General features: G+C 56.9%; 1 protein-coding gene across 1 annotated transcript; it reads right to left on the reverse strand.

Moving 5' to 3' along the window:
- Positions 1 to 2072: 2072 nt before the first annotated feature.
- On the reverse strand, positions 2073 to 4740 carry LOC111162567 (nanos C2HC-type zinc finger 3). The gene is made up of 2 exons (XM_022527064.1): positions 4275 to 4740; positions 2073 to 2338 (listed from the first exon to the last, which is right to left on the reverse strand). The coding sequence occupies exons 1-2, from the start codon at positions 4738 to 4740 to the stop codon at positions 2271 to 2273; spliced, it is 534 nt and encodes a 177-aa protein (XP_022382772.1). The 3' UTR covers positions 2073 to 2270.
- Between the last annotated feature and the right edge of the window lie 13737 nt (positions 4741 to 18477).

Raw genomic sequence — 18477 nt, forward strand, 5'->3', positions numbered from 1 at the left:
AAGGGCTCCCTTTGTTGGTGGTACCTCTGTTTCTCTCCAGATTTCCATTTTATCTTTTCTGGTTAAACCATTAATAAATCATTCCCTGGTGTGGATCTGTGACCTGCTATTTGGGTTTGAGGTATTTTCAGTTCTTTAATGTTCCGCCCACAAACCTCCCTAACCACCTCTTTCTCCTTTTACTTCTCATCCTCCCCAGGAAGGCAGGTTGGGCTACTACAGGGCCCGGTGAATCAAGGGGTTCCCCACAAGTTACTGAATGTGTCAGAGTCTCCAGGAGCGGGTGGCTATGTGTGTGCACGTATGTGTACACATTCAAGCTCAGACACCCCTGTATCTGTGGAGAGCAAGCCCACTGAGACATCGTAGCCAATCACCCAACTGAAGAGTTGGCAGGTTTGCTTTTGGTGCTCTGATGGGCTTAGGTGGCCTTGCCCATCCTCCAAAGCACAAGCTGTTTCTAGGCCCCAGACTGGAAGGAGGCGGGCCTGGGGGACTGTTACTGATACACCGCTAGTGCCCGCAGGGTGCTGAGGGCAAGGCTTACACATCCCTGATGATGTTGTCCTAAGAGGTGCTGCTGCCAAACCCATTTTATAGAAAACTGCTTCTAAATTGCTTACCAAAAGGTTGGCCAGACCTGAGATTTTATTCGTCCTTTGGCCTGTGACTCCCACACCCCAATTCCTACAGTCAAGGCAGGTTCCCCCCCTCCCACTGCCTTCTTAGACCCTGGGAAACCCCATTCTGGAGGGAAGCGAGGCGGGGTCAAGGTCCTCCACCCCTTCTGGCTGGATGTGCAGCTCCTTCCTTGAACCTGCCAGGACATGCCCGTTCTCCTGGTTCCCTGGGTCTCAAACCCCAGCAGCTCTGGCGTATACAATCAGCACTTGCAAAGAGCTGGGGGCAACTGGGATGTTGTGTCCCCTAACTCAATTAGAAACTCTTAGGGCTGCTAAGGAGCCCTCCTCTGTCTTTCTCTTCCTCCCCTCCCCTGGGCAATAGGCTATCTTCAAGGGTTGTCTCCCATCCCCAGCTCACCCCAGTCCTCCTCCTTGGGTGGCCTCAGGAGCCAGTTCAAGTCCAAAAGCCAAGACCAGAGGGTCCTCCAAAGTCCAAATCCTACTCCCACTGGGAGACAGTGTGGGCTACTACGGATGGAGCCCAGGTCCCCTGGCCAGCCCTTGGCTTGGGGAAGAATTTGAACAGACACTTGCCACTTGCTGCCCTCTGGAGGCCAGAGGAACGGACAGGGAGGAGGGATTCCCACAAGCACAGCCCTGGCCTGGGAGAGCTGGATCACACTGCCTGGGAGGTGATAGTCTCCATCTCCTTCCCTTTTCTGCCCAAGCAGAGCCAGATCACCTCCATGGTGCCTCCTGCCCAAGGTCTTGGCTGGCCCAACCCCCCAGGACATATTCCCTTCTTTGCCTAGCCTCGCCCTCCCCTCGCCCAGTCCTTCCCTTTATCTGAAGGGTCTGGCATGTGGCTCTATGGCCCTGGTTGCTGCGGCATCTGTGAGGACCTTATCATTCACTGAGGGCCTCTTTGGTCAGGATGATTTGAGGGAGGAGGAGGGAGGGCTCGGTCTAATTGTCTCTCAGATCCCCTCTCAGATCAGGCCCCCCACCTCCAGTGTGGAGAATTCTACCCATGTGGCATGTCGTTGTGTGAGGGATGGCTGGAAGGGAGTTTGAAAATACCAGACATCATAGAAATGGCTTCATGGGCTAACCTAGTGGCGAGTGCCACGCTCAGAAGTGCTGGGCTGGGGTGACCCCGCAAAACCCCACAGTCCCCCTGTGGTGCCCACTTCCATTTCTCAGCATAAAGCAGCTCACCCAGTGCTCCAGGATGAACCAAAATCCAGGTAACAGGTGGGGAAAGTGGGGGTCAGAGTAACATCTGGGGGGCTGATGAGTGCAACCAGGATGGAAGAGCAGTGCCCCAGACCCCCTGGAGCTGTTCACGCTCCCTCATCCCAAGACCTGGCCTACTCCGCTGATCCATTCGTAAGCATTTATTGAGGGCTGACTGGGCGCCCAGTGCTGGGGAGGGAGGGCCAGGGGATCTGAGGGCCACCTCCTTCCTCATGGGGGTGCTTTCAGCTGTGCTCCCAGGCCCTGCTCTCTTACCAGGCCTCCAGGCTGGGGCAAGGGCCCAGGGCCAGGTCCTTGCAAGGTGGATCTTCCCCAAAAATACATCCTCCATGGAGCCTGGGTCCCCACACCAGGGGAAGGCAGCATCTCCATCCTCCCTGCACCAGTCTCCTAGGCAGAAGTGGAGGGGCAGCAGGAAGAGGGCGAAGATCCAGCTGATTTCCCAGCACCTTTGGAACCTGGATTTTTAAAAGTGGAGGGGAAAAGGAGAAAGACAGTAATAGGGTATGATTCAGTGCTCCCAAAGGACAGGTCAAAACTTTAGAACTGTTGGGGCTCTAGCGCCACCTGGAGGCCTCTCCTGGAATAGCACCCCTGTGACACTCCAGGCCGGGCCAGCCCAGGGTGGGATCCGGAGCTGGACACAAAGCACAGAAACTCTTAACTCTGGCTGGCTGTGCTGCCCCCTTGCGGCCGCAGGGCTCCGGGAACCCCAGATTTGTTACACCCAGAACATAACAGAAGGCTGGCCTACCAGGATGGTGGTGAGAGCTGCTCCACTCCACCCTCCATGCCTGGGGAAGGGAACTTTCCTGTTCCCTCCAACTTAAGAGAAAAAAGAAGGCTCTGAGACCATCATCTCTATGTCCCTTCAGCTTCCCCCACCTCCCAGGTGGGCTTCACTGAGTCTCTTGGGGGAATAGTATCTACTTGTGGAGGCACTCAATTCTTCCAACAAATGTTCACTGCACAGCTGCCGGGGGTGAGGGTGGGGTCATCCCGCCCAGTCACCTCCCTCAGGGAGCTCACACTCTGATGGGGAGGCTGTACCCACACAGGGCACCCAAAAGGGCAGGAATACGGCGCAGTCAGGCCCACCTACCCTGTTGGCTGACTTATGCAAAGACAAAGTTGCTAAAACAATTTCTGTTTTAAAACCCCACCTTTCGCATCTACAATACCATGTTCGCTCAGACTACTCAAAGCCTGCAGCCTCCTTGCTCCCTGGCCTTCCCACATGGCTGGGAGCTGGTTAGTTAGAAATGCAGGTCCTGGGGGCCCACCCAGACTTGCAGAAGACATGCACAACTGGAATCCTCATTTGATGAGACCGGGTGACCCCACACGGTGGGCCAAGCCGTGCGGGGAGAGCCAGACCGCAGGGAGGCTTCAGCCCCAGCTTCCCCCGCCCCCCAGCTGATGCACACACAGTGAACTCACAGTGTTCCTCTCCAAACACACATTTCCCCAGGTGCCAGGCCTCTCTCCCTCCTTGCTGCCATGGACACCTCTGCCTGGAGGACTAGTGTTCTGCCTTCCAGCACTCTTAAATCTGTCCCCGCAGTCCAACCAGTCAGCCAAGGTCGAACACACTCTAACATGCAGACCTCGTCTTGCCCCTTCTGTGGTTCCCTAGCGCCCAAGTCCAAGACCTATAGACTTTTCTCCTGTCCCCCAAATCTCTGACCCGTCCCTCTCTTCCACACATACACACACATTTTGTTCCAGATACACTGAATTTCACCAAGTTCCTGAACGAGCCCCAGTGCCTGGGCCACACTTCTAGCACTCCATCAAACCGAATTAGACTTCCAGAAGTCACTTTCTCCAGGAAGCCCTCCTGGACCCCTTCATCTGGATCAGGTGCTTTCTTTAGACTCCTCCATTCAGCACTCATCACAGTGTTCTAACTGCCATTCTCCCTTCTACCCTTTTCCACTGCTGGCACAGCCCAGCACTTGGCACAAAACACACACACGCCATTTGGCTAATGAGTGAACAAAGGAGGAACATGAGGAAATGGGTTCAGAGAGGCTGAGAACTTCTCTCAGGCTGCACAGCTCCTAAGTGCCAAGCAAGACTGGAACCCCTGCTTTCCCTAACCACAGATCCTGTCACAAGTCCTCATAGCCTCCCAACAGAGCACCCATGCCTGGAAAAAGACAGCAACTTCCCCATGGACCCAGAGAGGTCCCCTGCCCAAGGCCACACATTAATCCCAGCTCTAGCTTATTCACACTGGGCAACATTTCTAGAATATTGTGCTAAGTTTTCTACACTGATTTTCTACCCGCCCCCCTAAAGTGGGCACAGGGGTTAATCCTACTTCACTAACCCCAAGGGCTTAGCCACAAGCCCAGGGCTGGCCCCCTCCACACCAGGTCCCCCAGCCACCTGCACACGCTGCAGCTCCTGCGCCGCCTCGGCGATGCCCTGGATCCTGCATCCTTGCCTTGTCAGGCCGGGACACCTTCTTGCCAGCTGAGTTGCGAGTGGTGTAGCTGTAGACAGAGGTGTAGCCCTGGCCAGTAAGCGGGCAGAAACGGCGTGTGTGGGCACGGTCACGCGTGGCACCGCACTGGGGGCACACATAGTCACGCAGGATGGGACACAGCACGCGGCCCGCCTCATCCTTGAGCACGTGGGACTGATAGATGGCCCGGGACTCGCCGTTGTGTTTGCAGAAGGAGCACAGGCGTTCAGGAGCCGGTGACGATTCCAGGCTGGGTCTCTGACCCTCTGCTCCTGGAGTTGGCTGTGGCTGGGGGTCCAGCCTGGTTTCAGGCTCCTCTTCCCCACGCAGAGCCCCCACCAGGCGTGCCAAACCCAGGTAATCTGTCCATAGGTCAAAGGTTCCCATAGCTGGGCAACGCGTGCCAGGCAGAGGGGGCAGAGAGAGAATAAACCCTGCCTGCCCAAAGCTCGTCTTTCTACCCCTTCCTCTCTGCTCCTCCCTTCCCCTCTCTGGAGCCTTGGAGTCTGGGCTGTCAGTTCCAAGGGGGTGTGAAGGGGGAGGAGCAGGCTGTGGGAGGTTCCTTATTGTCACAGGGGGGCTTGCTGCTGCTCCCCCATAAAGGCACCTGTGAGGGGATGCATGGTCTCTGGGTGGGCTGGGGGCAACAGGGGGTGACAGGACAGTCTGCAGGGGGCACCTGCAATTGGGAGGCACACATCCCCAAAGGGCTTTGGGAGGGCTACCCCTGCCTTCACCTCTTTGGAGGAGGCCTGTGAGGCCTGCCACTCCTGCCCCACAGGCTTCCACACCCCCACCCCAAAGACAAGCATTGATGTAGTCAGTAACTTAGTAACTTCTTTCTTCCTTCCCTTGGGCTGGGGGAGGAGCAAGGTGCCCCTGGGCTCTTTGGGGAAGGGGGGAGCTACAGATGCTCCAGTTGTCTCAGGAAGGGGGATGGTGCCTGGCTCATTGTTGGGGAAAGGACAAGGATTAAGGCCCCTAGCTCAGGTCTCCCTCAGGGAGCTTTCACACCCATTATCTCAGCAGAGCACCCATTTAATGGATGAAGTCACTGAGGTATAAGGCCTCCTGCCCACACTTATTCACAAACACAAACACAAAAGCCTGTCTCCCCCATTCAGTTACCATAGCCCCCAGGGCTAGGTGCTGGCCCTAAGGTAGACAGGAGGTGAGACAAAACATTAAGGTGGGGGGGGGAGCAGAGACACAGGCTGGGCTAAGGATGGGGCTCCCAGCACTCATCAGTGCCTCATTCCTCACCCCCTCAAATGAGACCTCCAGGAGTTACCCAGGTGGGGAAGAGACTGGCAGATGGAGGGATCAGTGGGACACCAAGGTGTTAAGTGGCCAGAGAGTCGAGGGTAAAGTAGGGGTCTGTGGGTCCTGGGCAAGGAGAGGAAAAAAGCTGGGCCCAGGACTTGGATACAGAGAAGAGGAGTTATGCTGCCTGCCCACCCCATCCATCCATCCATTCATTCATTCATTCATTCATTCAAGAAACCTTTACTGAACCCTCTAGGAACAGGGCTCACCACCCCCTCAGAAAGATTTTTCAGATGCCCAACCCTGAGCTTGCTATCTGCCCTCCAGACTACCCCCCCCAACACACACCCAAGGATTTATCCCCCAAATCAGGCCTGTGTCCATCAGGATCCCAAATGCCAGCTCCCCCCAAGGGGTGAGAGGCTGAGATCAGAGCACTGTATGAGTGAGTCTTGTTCCCTAGCCCATTCCCCTCCGGCTGTGTCCGGCCCAGCCACAGTGACATTCATCCCTCGGTGGGTCTAGCCTCCGTCCTCACAACCCACCGACAACAATGAATGTTGATTGTGACCTTCACTGTGGCCTTAAAAAAGGGGATGCTCAGGTTGGATCTGGGAGATATCCTGGCCCCCCAGATCTGGAAGGTAGGGGTTATGATGGGTGGATGGCAGTTCCAGGCCTCGGGGTCCACTCAACGGTCGATGGTTTGTCTGAGCTGCCCAAACTCACCGACAGGTTGAATGTTCCCCCAAACCCTTGGCAACTTCTCCAGGGGGCCAAGACTGGGGGAGGAGGGGCAGAAAACCTAGATAGGGATAACATGGGGAAGGAGAGAGGAGGGAGGGAGGAACCTATTGACTCAGTAAGTCAGCAAGCAGGACCTGTCTGCTCCAGGACCTGGAAAAAGCACAAGATAAAATATAAATAATAATTATTGTAGATATTTCTGTAGCCTTTGCTACACATATGTAGCAGCACTGGGCGCCGGGCTTGCTTTTTGACACATTTACTCAAATCATCTTCAAAACGGCCCTAGAAGGTGCAGATTACTTCTACGTGTCAGTTTGAGAGTCTGAGGCCAAAGGGCTCTGCTAGTGAGAGGCAAAGGAGCGATTGCCAGTGGCCCCAAGACATCGGGCTGCCTGGCGGTTATTGCCCCCAGGACATCGATGAAACAAAGAGATAAACAAGTCATTTTAATACAATGTAATACCTTCCGTGAGTCTCCGTGTTCTGGCACTACTGTTTATGAATCACAACAACCCCGGGGGGGTTGTTTCCCTGTGCAAATGCCGGCCAGCAGTGGGGCTACTGTCTGGCCCTCCCCAGGGTCCACTTGCCCACAGGACCAGGGAGAAGCCAGAGGACTAGAGCGGACACCTACTGGCAGCCTGGAGAGTCTTGACACCTTAATTCAGGCCCTTCTGAGGTTAGTGCCCATGCAAACAGCAACGCGGGGAGGGGGTGCTGCCCTCTTGATGTGGGGGTACAGGGTTGCTCACCCTCGGGCTTCAACATAGGCGTCTGTCAAATCCCTGCTCCAACTCCGACTACGCGAAGATGCTGCCCCTCTATTCCCTCACCTGTAAAACGGGGCCCCAAGTGCCTCCTTCCAGGGGCCCACTGATTTGGGCGCCTGTCCCTTAGGGTCCCCCCTCCCGGCACGCAGTCTCAGGAAAGGCCGCCCCCACCTGGGTCTGGGGACCCCCAAGGATTGCCTGGGGAGGGGCCTTCAAATTTCCAGTCCCTTCCCACTTCCCTGGGGAATATTAAGTCCTAAAGGAACCCCCTGGAGTAACCCTAAAACGGATCAGGGATCCCAAGTGTGCTGAGCTTAAATGAACCCCAAAACGCCCCCTGGCGGAGGCAGATTGAACCGGCACAACTCTCCAAGCCCGGTCCCCAAGATCCCCACCCAGAGCCTGCCCACAGAGACAGGCCCCTCAGAAGCCAGGCCCTTCCCTAAAACCTGGCCCTGAACGCCCACCCACAGGTGGCCGGTTCTGAGGACCCGTCTTTTAAAGCCCGCCCGGACAGACTCCCATGAAGCCCGCCCCCAACTCAACCTTCATAAAACAGCCCTCTAAGCCTATCTTCAAAAGCCCAGCTCTCCGAAGGCCAGCCCCCAGACCCCGCCATCAAAACCCACCCCTTCTCGGCACACTGCGGGCCTCAGGAGCACCTAAGGCCACTGAACCCCGCCCCTCAGAAACCGCCTCTGAATCCTGCCTGCCTAGACTCCCACGGAGTCCCCAGGGCCACTCCCTTGAAGCCCAATGCCCCTAAGGTCTGCCTTGACAGGACCTGTCCCCAAATCAGAAACCTGTGGAGCCGGAACCCCTAAACATTCGCTCCCCGTGGAATTCCCTTACCTCATGAAGCCCCTTCCCCAGAGCTCACCCTCTGGCCCCTGGGCAGGGGTCCAGTCATGTTCCCACACTTGTCTGGAGTTCAGGGTAGAGAGTGCTCCCCCACGGCCCATCAACCCAGCCCACAGGGCTCCATTCAGGCGATGGGGTGAGGACTCCCCTTTGCCAGGCTCAGAATATCTAGGTCCTTCTAAGGGAGCATGTGGAGTCTCCTGCCTTGAAGATCCAAGTCCTAAAGACCAGAATGCCTAGAACTCTTAGGGAGAAGGGTAGTTTAGGAGGGCAGGGTTCTAATAATGTTTTACAGGGGCGCCTGCGTGGCTCAGTGGGTTAAAGCCTCTGCCTTCGGCTCTGGTCATGATCCCAGGGTCCTAGGATTGAGCCCCATATTGGGCTCTCTGCTCAGCAGGGAGCCTGCTTCCTCCTCTCTCTCTCTCTGCCTACTTGTGATCTCTGTCTGTCAAATAAATAAATAAAATCTTTAAAAAATAATAACAATAAAGTTTTACATACATCACTCTATTATTAGGATACCCATTTTATCGATGAGGATAGTCAGGCTCTGAGAGTTTGGAACAGAACTTTGTGATGACTGTAAAGCTAGAAGGAGGGGTCATCGGGCATGAGGTACTGGCCACATTGGTGGGGAACTCCTCAAGACATCTTTTTTCTGGGGCGCCTGGGTGGCTCAGTGGGTTGAGCCTCTGCTTTCGGCTCGGGTCATGATCTCAAGGTCCTGGAATCGAGCCCCACATCGGGCTCTCTGCTCAGTGGGGAGCTTGCTTCCCCCTCTCTCTCTGCCTGCCTCTCTGCCTACTTGTGATCTCTCTCTGTCAAATAAATAAATAAAATCTTAAAAAAAAAAAAAAAAAAAAGACATCCTTTTCCTTCTGTGCCTCCTCTCTGGCTTGCTTCCTTGAGGGCTCTGACCTTGACCTACCGAGGAGAGAAGTCTCTAGAAGGGTTGACCTCAGTCAAGGGAAGGACCATCAGAGGTACCTGGTCTACAGGGTCAGGACTGGGATAAGAAGATAAGGTTTCCAGCTAAAGGAAGGGCTGGGAGGAAACCCTGCAGTCCCTACCCGCCTTATAGGGGTCTGGCTGCCTGCCTTTGTCTGCGGTGGTCAGTGCAGCCTTCTGCCCTTGCCCTCCATGTCTGTCTGAGTCTGACTGGACTTCATGAACCAGTATTTGGGTCTCCCGCCCTAGGTGTGCTCATATCTCTGGCTGTCTGGGTCTGCCTGTGTGTGTCTGCCTCTTTACACCTGATCTGTGTCTGTCAGCCTGTCCCCTCCATGTCTGGGGCTGGCCCTAGGTGAAGGATGGCCTCTGTCTGCATCTCACTCTCTGGACTTGGGGCCGTTGGGAAGGTAGGAGAGGGGAGGCTGACTGTTCTTCCTGTCAGGCATCCTACCACCCTTCTGGAAGGCCAACCCGGTTTCCATTTGACTCTGAAGCCCAGCATGGGGGTGCGGAGCTGTCTCCTCCTACCCCCAGGTCCTGGTGCGAGGGAGGAGCACTCTTCAGGGCCTTATAGCTCTATTCTGCCTCTTCCTACTCCTTAGTCCTTGGGGTACCCCCCCCGCAACATACACACACTCCGCCACATCCCAGCTTGGGAGGATTTGTCTAGGCAGGGGGTTGGGAGTCATGGGATGAGGGGAGCCATCCAGAAGCCACATTGACCTGCCCCCACCCTCATGCTCACCCTGCGCTCCGGGAAGGCAAGGCAAAGGCAGCTGGCGTGGGTCTAGGGGTCAGAGTTGGAGGTGAGAGGTCCAGTGGAGCCAGATGGGGAGACGATAGAAGGAGGCAGCTCTGCTGTCAAGTTGAAGAACAGGGAGCAGGGGCATGAGGTCAGAGACACAGAGCTTCCAGAAGGTGTCTGGCACCCTGTGTGTCCCTGGATATATGTTCATGCACGTGTTCTTGTGTGCATGCCCCTGGATGTATGTCCCAGTGTGCAAGTGACCCGGGTGTGTGCTCTTGTGTGTGTGGATAGACATTGGTGGGGACATGCAGGAGGAGCTGGGGAGGGCCTGGCAGACAAAGAGGCCATGATGGAATATGTAACAAAAGTGCACCTGGGGGTCCCCAGCTGGGGTCCAACGGATGGCCCAGGCTGTGTAGGGGAGGGGGCTCCTCCTTTCCCTGCTACCTCCATGGCCTCTCAGGTTCCCGCCTGTCCTCCCCATGCTACCCTCCGGGCTTCCTCTCCAGCTGCCTGACCTTTCAGGTGGGGTCCTCTGCCAAGGGGTTCATCTGTCCCAAGACCTGAGGCCACCCAGTGGGCTGGGAGCCTGAGTTTCTGTCCCAAGGCCAGCAGATATGGGGCCAGGGGTGGGGGAGGCAAGAAGGCTCGGGCTTCTTCAGGGCTAGGGTTGGGCTTGCAGAGGGGCCTTGAGCAGGTTGATGGGAAATTCAGACACTTCTGCTGAGGTTCATGGAGCAGGGGGACCCTGGGTCTGGGTCCAGATGGACTCCATCTACCATAACACAGGCAGCAGCTACCGACGGACCTGTCACCAGGGGGCTGCAGTGGGCTTGGGTTCCACACTACTCGGGTGGGCTATTCTGGGGCTTCTGCGGGTGTCTGTGTATCCAGGTGGGTGTGCGCTACAGTGGGTGCCTGTCTCAGCGCCAGCGGCGTCTCTGTGTTGGCACAAGTGTTGGCACTCCCGTGGGCTTCTGTTTGTGTGTGGATGTCAGTGTGACTGTGGGTGTGTGTCAGGCTAATTGTGGGTAATTGCAGGTCGATGCGTGAGCCAGGGTGTGTGGGCGTCTGGCATCTGTCAGTGTCACCGTGGGTGACTGTCGTCTGTGTGTTACCTGATTGTGGTGCCCCCCATTCCTCTCCCTAAAATGCCAGCTCCAGGAGGGCAGGGATTTTGATCTCTGGCATCCCCGGGGCTAGAACAGGACCCGGTACATAGCAGATGCTCAGTAAACAAGTGTGGGGTTTCTGGCCATCCAGGCGACTGTGCATTTCTGCCTGTGCCTGTCATTTGCCTGTGGGTCTGTGTGCCATCGTGCATGCGATATTCTGTGTGCTGGCATGATGGCAGGCGTCCAGGGGTATAATCAAGTGTTAGGGTAAGTGACTATAGGTATAGTTACTGATAGACTGTTCATATCTGCATTGGGTGATTGTTATAATGGGTGTCTAGGAGGTCAGTTTTACCATGGGCAACCATGTGTCCTCATGTGCAATTGTGCTATAGGGGGTATAGGTGTGTATGTGACGATTACAATGACCTGAAGTCAGCATCTGTACAGGCCTCGTAGCATCAATGTGTATGTGTTGGGTATTCGGGTGCCTGGGTGACAGTGGTGATGGTAAGTCCCTGCTCAGGCAGGCACATGGATGCCAGTCCTTGTGGATAATGGTATCTATCTACCCCCGTGTCTGGGCATTTCATATATCTGTGGTAGTCCAGTGACCCTGGGTGACAGCCCTTGGGTGCCCGTGCAACAGCGAGTGCTCCGCGTGTGCAGTAGAGAGCCATGTGTGTGTCCGGGTTATGTGCAAGGCTGTGTCTACACTGTCGCCACCGTCTGTGGCGGCCGCATTTTTCAATGTGCAGTGTTTTCCAGCTGTCAGCCCTGGATGTCCTCCTCATTGTGGGTGATGCGTGCGCCCACGTGGCAGTCTTATTGTGAGGGACTATGTGCGCGAGCGTGTGTATGAGCATTCCTGCAGGTGATGTAATAACGGGGATGATGCCTGTCCACGTATAAAGTGTGGATTGGGAGACTTTGGGATTTGGGAGTGTCTAGCCGTGGCTCCGTAAATCTATCTGTGAGTAGTCCGGGGCAACGGGGAATGGGTGGGAAAGGAGATGGGGAGGATGAACTGCACTGGGGTGCAAGGGGGCCGCTTCTTAGCTCCTATCAGCCAATGAGAGATCTTCATCCCGCACCCTCGGCATGCCCTCCAGGGCGAAGTCCCTGTGAAAGGGGTCCTGTCGCTTTAAAAGGTCTCCTCAGCAGTGGGATTCTGGGCCATTTTTCCTTTCTATGGCTAGTTTTGGAGGGCGTGTTCCTGTTAGCAAACCTCGGCCCCAGTAAATACCCTGCAGCCGCCGCCCGTAATGACAGGACGGCGGGGAGCCCTCGGAGGGCGCTGAGGCTCCTGCAGGCTTCGCCGCCGCAGCCCCAGGACCACGGCCACAGCCAGGCCCTAGCCAGGCCCCCGCCGAGATCGATCTCCGAAGGGCCCGCGCAGGCCCGCGCGCCCGTGAACTTGGCCGGGGCCGCCTTTCCGAACGCGCGCGCTGAGCCGGAGCCTCTCCCAGCCCTGGATATCCAAGGCCCCCACCCGCTCGGCTCCCCCAAGAACAAAGCTCGCCGCCGCCCGGCCCCGCGGCCTCCCCGTGGTCAGGTGCCGGGCGGCCCGCGCTCCGCGTCCCCTAAGCCCCTCATCATGCGTCCCCGCCCCGCAGGGGCTTCTCGGCCTCCCCTCCCCCCCCCCACCCGGGGACTAGAGGGCCTGTCCTCTTTGGGGGATTTGGCCTTCCCCGCTCCCCTTCTCGGGGAAGGCTAGACGCAGAGATGCCGCCGGGCCCTCCCCGCCCCCCTTCTCCAGCCTCCGCAACAATGGAGGGCCGGGCCGCAGAGGCCGGGGCGCCAGCCCCCGGGCTGCGAGCAGGTGCGCGAGGGGGCCGCAGCCGGGTCCCGCCGCCGCCCCGCCCCGCCGCGCCCCCTCCCCGCGGGCGGCACTCCCGCCCGCCCGGCGCCCGCGCTCACCTCGTTTTGGGCCGCCGCCGCGTTGCCCCTCTGCTTTCCAAACCAGCCCGGAAAAGCCCCCTGAGTCGAGGCGCCTGCACGGGAAATTGCATTTCGGCGGCGGCTTCAGGGCTGGGCGGGGGGCGGGGGGGGGCAGGCCGCGGGCCGGGGGAGGGGGCCGCGGGGCTCCGGCGCCGGCTCGAACCCGCGGCCGCCGCCTCCCTCCCGCCCGCCTGTCTGTCTCGGTGACGTGCCCGCGCTCCCCGCCGCCGCCGCCCCCTCCCTCCTCCCTGCGCCGTGCGGGGCGGTCGGTCCCGCGGCGGCCGTGTGTGTCCTGAGGCCTCCTGCCAGGCGCACCGGGACGCACGCGGGGATGCCCACGGGGCGTCAGGACGCAGATCCCGGGGCCCGCGCGGGGGACACGGGGGCGCGAGCGGGCACACGCCGGGACCCAGACGCACGTAGACCTCAAAGGCGCACGGGGAGCACACGCGCACAAAGGCACGCGGACCACAAAAACAGGGAAGGGTGTGCAAGGGGTTTCCAGACACATACCCATGGGAGGGGATGTCAGAACATGTAAGGACACTGGGGTACCGGCCACACGAGGATATCCATAAAACCTAGCTACACACACAGACCCAGGGAGCACAGAGACACATGCAAAATGCAGACACATTACTTGCACAGGACGAGAGGATTGTCGTCAGAACTGAAATACACGGGGGGTTGGAGTGGCAGGGACGGACACACAAAATACTGACAGGCACGTGCACAGACTTCACCTGGCAGGGATGGCCTCAGAGCGCGTGCCGCGCGTGTACACACACACACACACACGGACAAGAGCACATACCACAAGATAGACAGGGATATACACAAAACCATCCTAGCTCCCCACCTACCAGGTGCACAGTCATGGGAACACCCCGGTGCACAATACCTGAACACGCATGGACATACACACAGAACAGAGACATGTCAGGCACACAGACACACAAGAATGTGCACAATACTCCTGTACAAAGGGCAGAGAGATACGCTAGAATTCATCGAACGGACGCTCATCCCCAAGAAACCCACCAGGCAGGTCCCCAGCACCACGGGGTGGGGGGGGCATAAGGACACGGGAAATACAGAGACTCTTGGGGACATGCGTCCCTGCGGCCATCTGGCATAGGCACATACACAGGCCAGATACACAGGCCACATACAGGAAGCCAACTCAGAAGTTGTACACACATCGGGGCTCCCCTGATCTCCTGGAGATGCTTACATGCTTACATGGAGCCCCCCATTCCCTCCCCAGGTACTCAAACACCCCCCAGTGGGAAATGGACACTTGCTGAGGCTCCATCCAGGGAGCCACATGCCCATAGTCCCATAAACTCCCCAACACACACACAGTCCCTGCCTGCTGTGGCCACGGTGGCTGGTGGCTGGTGGAAGGAGGTCACCTCAGGGCAGACTGTGGAGCCAGTGGCCTCCCATTGGCCAGGGCTGAGCAGACAAATTTCTCATTCTGTTTATTTATTCCCCATCCCAGTCTGACTGGGGGCCAGAGAAACCTTCCTGCACCCCACTCAGGCCCAGGCTTTAACCCTTGTTGGGCCATGGCCCCGCTCTACCTGGCCATCCCCTTCCCCATTCTGTCCCCCAAGACAGCCCTGCCTGGCTCTCCCTTTGACAGGTCCACCTCCCCACACCCTGCCCCCTTCCTCAGGTCTCAGCCCAGAAAGCCAAGCTCCAGCTGGCTCAGGCAGGTGGATGGCTCTAGGCAGCCCCCCCACAAAAGGCTTCTAGGGTGTCAGCCCCACTCTATCCCTAACTCCCCCTGAGAGGGAGGGCATGCAAGGAAGAGGATGAGGGTAAATAGTAATTGGGCCTTAGTGGGTGGGGTCATCTCCCTAGCGCTCCCCTCCCCTAACTGAGAAGGAATATACAATATTCATTCATTCATTGACAATCAATTCAGACTCTTCCTGGCGAGCCAACGAAGTGAATATTGTCCTTTGCCCCAGGTGGCACAGCCCAGAGGCAGCAGAGCCACGATCCTGGGCGAGCTTTGGCCATCTCCTTTCTTCCAGGGTTAGGCCTGAAGAAGCGCTCCAGCAACTCTAAGCTAAGCTTCCCGAGGCCACCAGCAGGGGGCAGCAGACTCCAGAGCCCTCTCCTCGTGAGGGAGGGCCGGGAGCTCCCGTCGCCTCCCACACCCCTTACTTCTCAGCAGCTGGGGACTGCGCCTGCATCCTACCCCCCAGGCTGGAACCTCCATTGCCAAAATCCAGCTGGCCCAGAAGGAAGGAGCTCTTCTTAAATAGAACCCCCCAGGAACTGAGGTCCCCGCAAACGGCGCCCTGGCACGTGGTCCCTCTTAATGGCTAGCTCTACTCCTTGCTGCAACATGTTTGTTGGGCGGGCAGCCTCCGCATTCCTGAACTGGGTCAGACTGGGAGAGGATTCCAGGAGCCGAGTCTAGTGGTCAGGCCCCCCCTTTCCCACTTCCTCCCCCCAGAGTCCTCTGAATATCCTCCAGAGCCCCGCACAGGATGGGAGAGGCAGTGGGGGAAGCCCCAGTGCCCCAACCGCCTGGTTCCTCTGGGCGTGGGAACTGCCCTCCCCAGCCCAACCCCAGCCCCCAGTTCCTGGGGCCCCTGCCAGTGCTGACTCATAGGGGACCCACGGCTGTGACTCAGCAGCGGCTCTTCTTGAACCTCCCCCTGAGAGATTTCCCACCCCATGTCACCTTCTGTCCACTCAGGGGTCTCCTTAGAGACTCGGATGTGGGCCAGGTGGGGGTGAGAGCCAGAAGGCTCTGCTCAGCCAGGAGGGCTCAGAGCCCCAGCCCCAAGAGGTCCACAAGGTTGTGGCCATGGATGCGCCTGCCAGGTCAACAGGGTATTGGGTGGTGGCCGCTGGTGCCCAGAGATGGAGGGTGTGTAGCTTGCACACTCAGGACACCTTCCTTTGTGCACCACCGGAGCCTGGACAGGGACAGTCTGGACGAGGCTCCGGGCAGGAGTTTTTCCTTCCAACCGCGAACCAACTTTTCCAGCCATCTTCTAGGTCCCCGGAAATGGCAGCTCTATCATTCCAGCTGCTGGGGCCAAAACCTTTCTCAACGAAATGTGCCCATGAACACCTTCAGTTCCTGTCCCTCCTAAATGCTCTGGGGCCCCCACCAAATCTCTTCCCGGTCCCATGCAGCCACCACCTCCCTGCTCCCCTGCCCCAGCCTCATACAGTCTGGTCCACCCACGGCAGCCCGAGGGCACCTGGGAACCCCAGAATTAGGTCGTGTCCCTCCTCTGCTCAGAATTCTCCATGGCTCCCATTTCACTCAGACCTAGCTCCCGTGCTCACCACTGCCCTGCACACTCAATCCTGTCCCACCCCCGCCACCCTCTCTCCCTCCGCTCCTTTCCTTGCTCACTCTGCTCTGGGTACATGGGTCCCTGTTGCTCAGACACACCCAACATAGTCTGGTCTCAGGGTCTTTGCACTGGCTGTTCCCTCTGGGAGAGACTCTCTTCCCCCCGATACTCCACTAAGCTGCCTCCCTCAGGTCTCTCTGCTCAAATGTCACCTCCTCAGTGACATCTTTCCTGCCTGTTTCAGATCACACCCCTTTGCTTTATCCTGCCCTATCTTTTCCATCACTCTATCACCTTTGACCACACTGTATGTTTTACCGCATATCTCATTTGTCGTCTGTCTCCTGCACTCAGGTGTCTGTTCCTTTGGGGCAGGAAGCTTTGTCTTGATCATTGTGGCACCAGAGTAGAGTCTCAGACAGTATCTGATGCATCGATGTATTGATAATTACCATGTTCCTGGCACGCTGAGGAACAACATAGACGTGGCACCCGCCTGCCACGGTCACAGAGCTAGCTAGTTGTAAGAAGGAGTTTTTAGAGAGCTGGAGGCGCACACGAGTGCAGCGGAGGCCTGGGGGCCAGCCTGCATTACAGGGTGCAATCGGGGAGGGCTCCTGGGGGAGGTGGGGTCATGCAGGGCCACAACGGCCGCAGAGGAGTTTAGATTTAAGTAAGACAGGAAGATTTGGAGGGTTTTTATTTTTAGTTCAGTTTCTTGAGGTAGAATTTACAGAGAGTAAAATTCAGCCTTTATACAAACTATGAGCTTTGATAAATAAATAGATCTGTGCAGCCACTGCCTGAATCACGAAAAAGCAGAGTCTTTGAGAGGTTATAAACAAGAACACGAGGTCACGTACACCAGCTCAAGCACCTTGCCAAGGGTACAAGGTTGGAAGCGGAGGGTTGGTGGAGATACAAGTGTGGCTGTCCAGGAGGAAATACATGGGACCGGACTAAGGGGGCTCTGGGGGACAGGTGGGAGTGGACAGCTTCGGGAGCTGGGGCCGACAGGGCTGAGGGATGGACCAAGTGTGGGGGTGAGGAACCAAGGAGGAAAGGTGGGGGTCCGCTGGGGTGGGGAAAGTCGGAGGCCCCTGTGGCAGGGGCACTCTGGGGAAGGCATTCAGAGAAGGGCCATAAATACACGGTGCCCAAAGCTATGCCTGGGGAGGATAGCACTTGGGAGGCATTTCACAAAGAGGACTGAAGAGGATGAGGGACACCAAGAGAACATAGTGTCCTGAGGCCGAGGCAGAAGAGACCAAGGAGGGAGGCCTGGGTGGCTCTGTTGGCTAAGTGTCGGCCTTCGGCTCAGGTCATGACCCCAGGGTCTTGGGATCGAGCCGTGCATGGGAGTCCCTGCTCTGGGGGGAGCCTGCTTCTCCCTCTCCCTCTGCCTGCTGCTCCTCCTGCTTGTGCTCTCTCTGTCGAATAAATAAATAAAATCTTAAACAAAAACAAAACAAAAAACAAAAAAACAAAAGACAGGTGACAGGTGTCAGGTGACAGGTGCTACCCAGAGATGGAGGACAGTGGTGACTGGGAAGTTGGTTTGACTGGGCAACTTGGTGTCAGTGGTGTGATCCGGCAGCTGCTGAAGAAGTCCCCCAGAGGGAAGGAAATGGGTAGCCAGCAGAAGGCTCCTGCAAACCACAAATGTGAGCTGCCACACGTGTGATTTTTAAAAACTTTTAGTAGCCACATTAAAAAAAGAGAGAAGAGGTGAAATGAATGTTAATAATGTATTTCATCTAGACTAACAGATCCAAAATAGTATAATTTTGACATGTAATCAAATAAAAAATAATGAAATTGTTTATATATATATATTTTTTTTTTTGAAATGTCATCTCTACAACTCAACGTGTGGCCTGAACTCACAACCCCGAGATCAAGAGTCGAGGGCTCCACCGACTTTGGCCAGCCAGGTGGCCCCGGTTTATATTCTTTTAAGGAAAAAAAATAATCCACACTTAAGACTCATCTCCATAGCCCCATGTGACCAGTGGTAACCTCCCCAGAAGGCTCGGGTCTAGGCAAAACCCGATTTTGCCCACTTATGACTCACCTCTCTCGCATCTCCCTAATACCAGCCCTATAAGATCCTGTCTTTATTTAACATGTTGATATTTTGGGGGGCACCTGGATGGCTCAGTCAGTGGAGCTTGTGACTCCTGATCTTGGGGTTGTGGGTTTGAGCCCTGGTTGGGTGGACAGATGACTTAAAAATAAAATATTTTGGCACCTGGGTGGCTCAGTGGGTTAAGCCTCTGCCTTCAGCTCAGGTCATGATCCCAGGGTCCTGGGATCGAGTCCCGCATCAGGCTCTCTGCTCAGCAGGGAGCCTGCTTCCTGCCCCCCACCCCACCCCGCCTGTCTCTCTG

The sequence above is a fragment of the Enhydra lutris genome, unplaced genomic scaffold, assembly GCF_002288905.1.
Source record: "Enhydra lutris kenyoni isolate GAN:26980312 unplaced genomic scaffold, ASM228890v2 scaffoldscaffold92, whole genome shotgun sequence".
In the NCBI taxonomy this organism is placed as follows: Eukaryota; Metazoa; Chordata; class Mammalia; order Carnivora; family Mustelidae; genus Enhydra; species Enhydra lutris.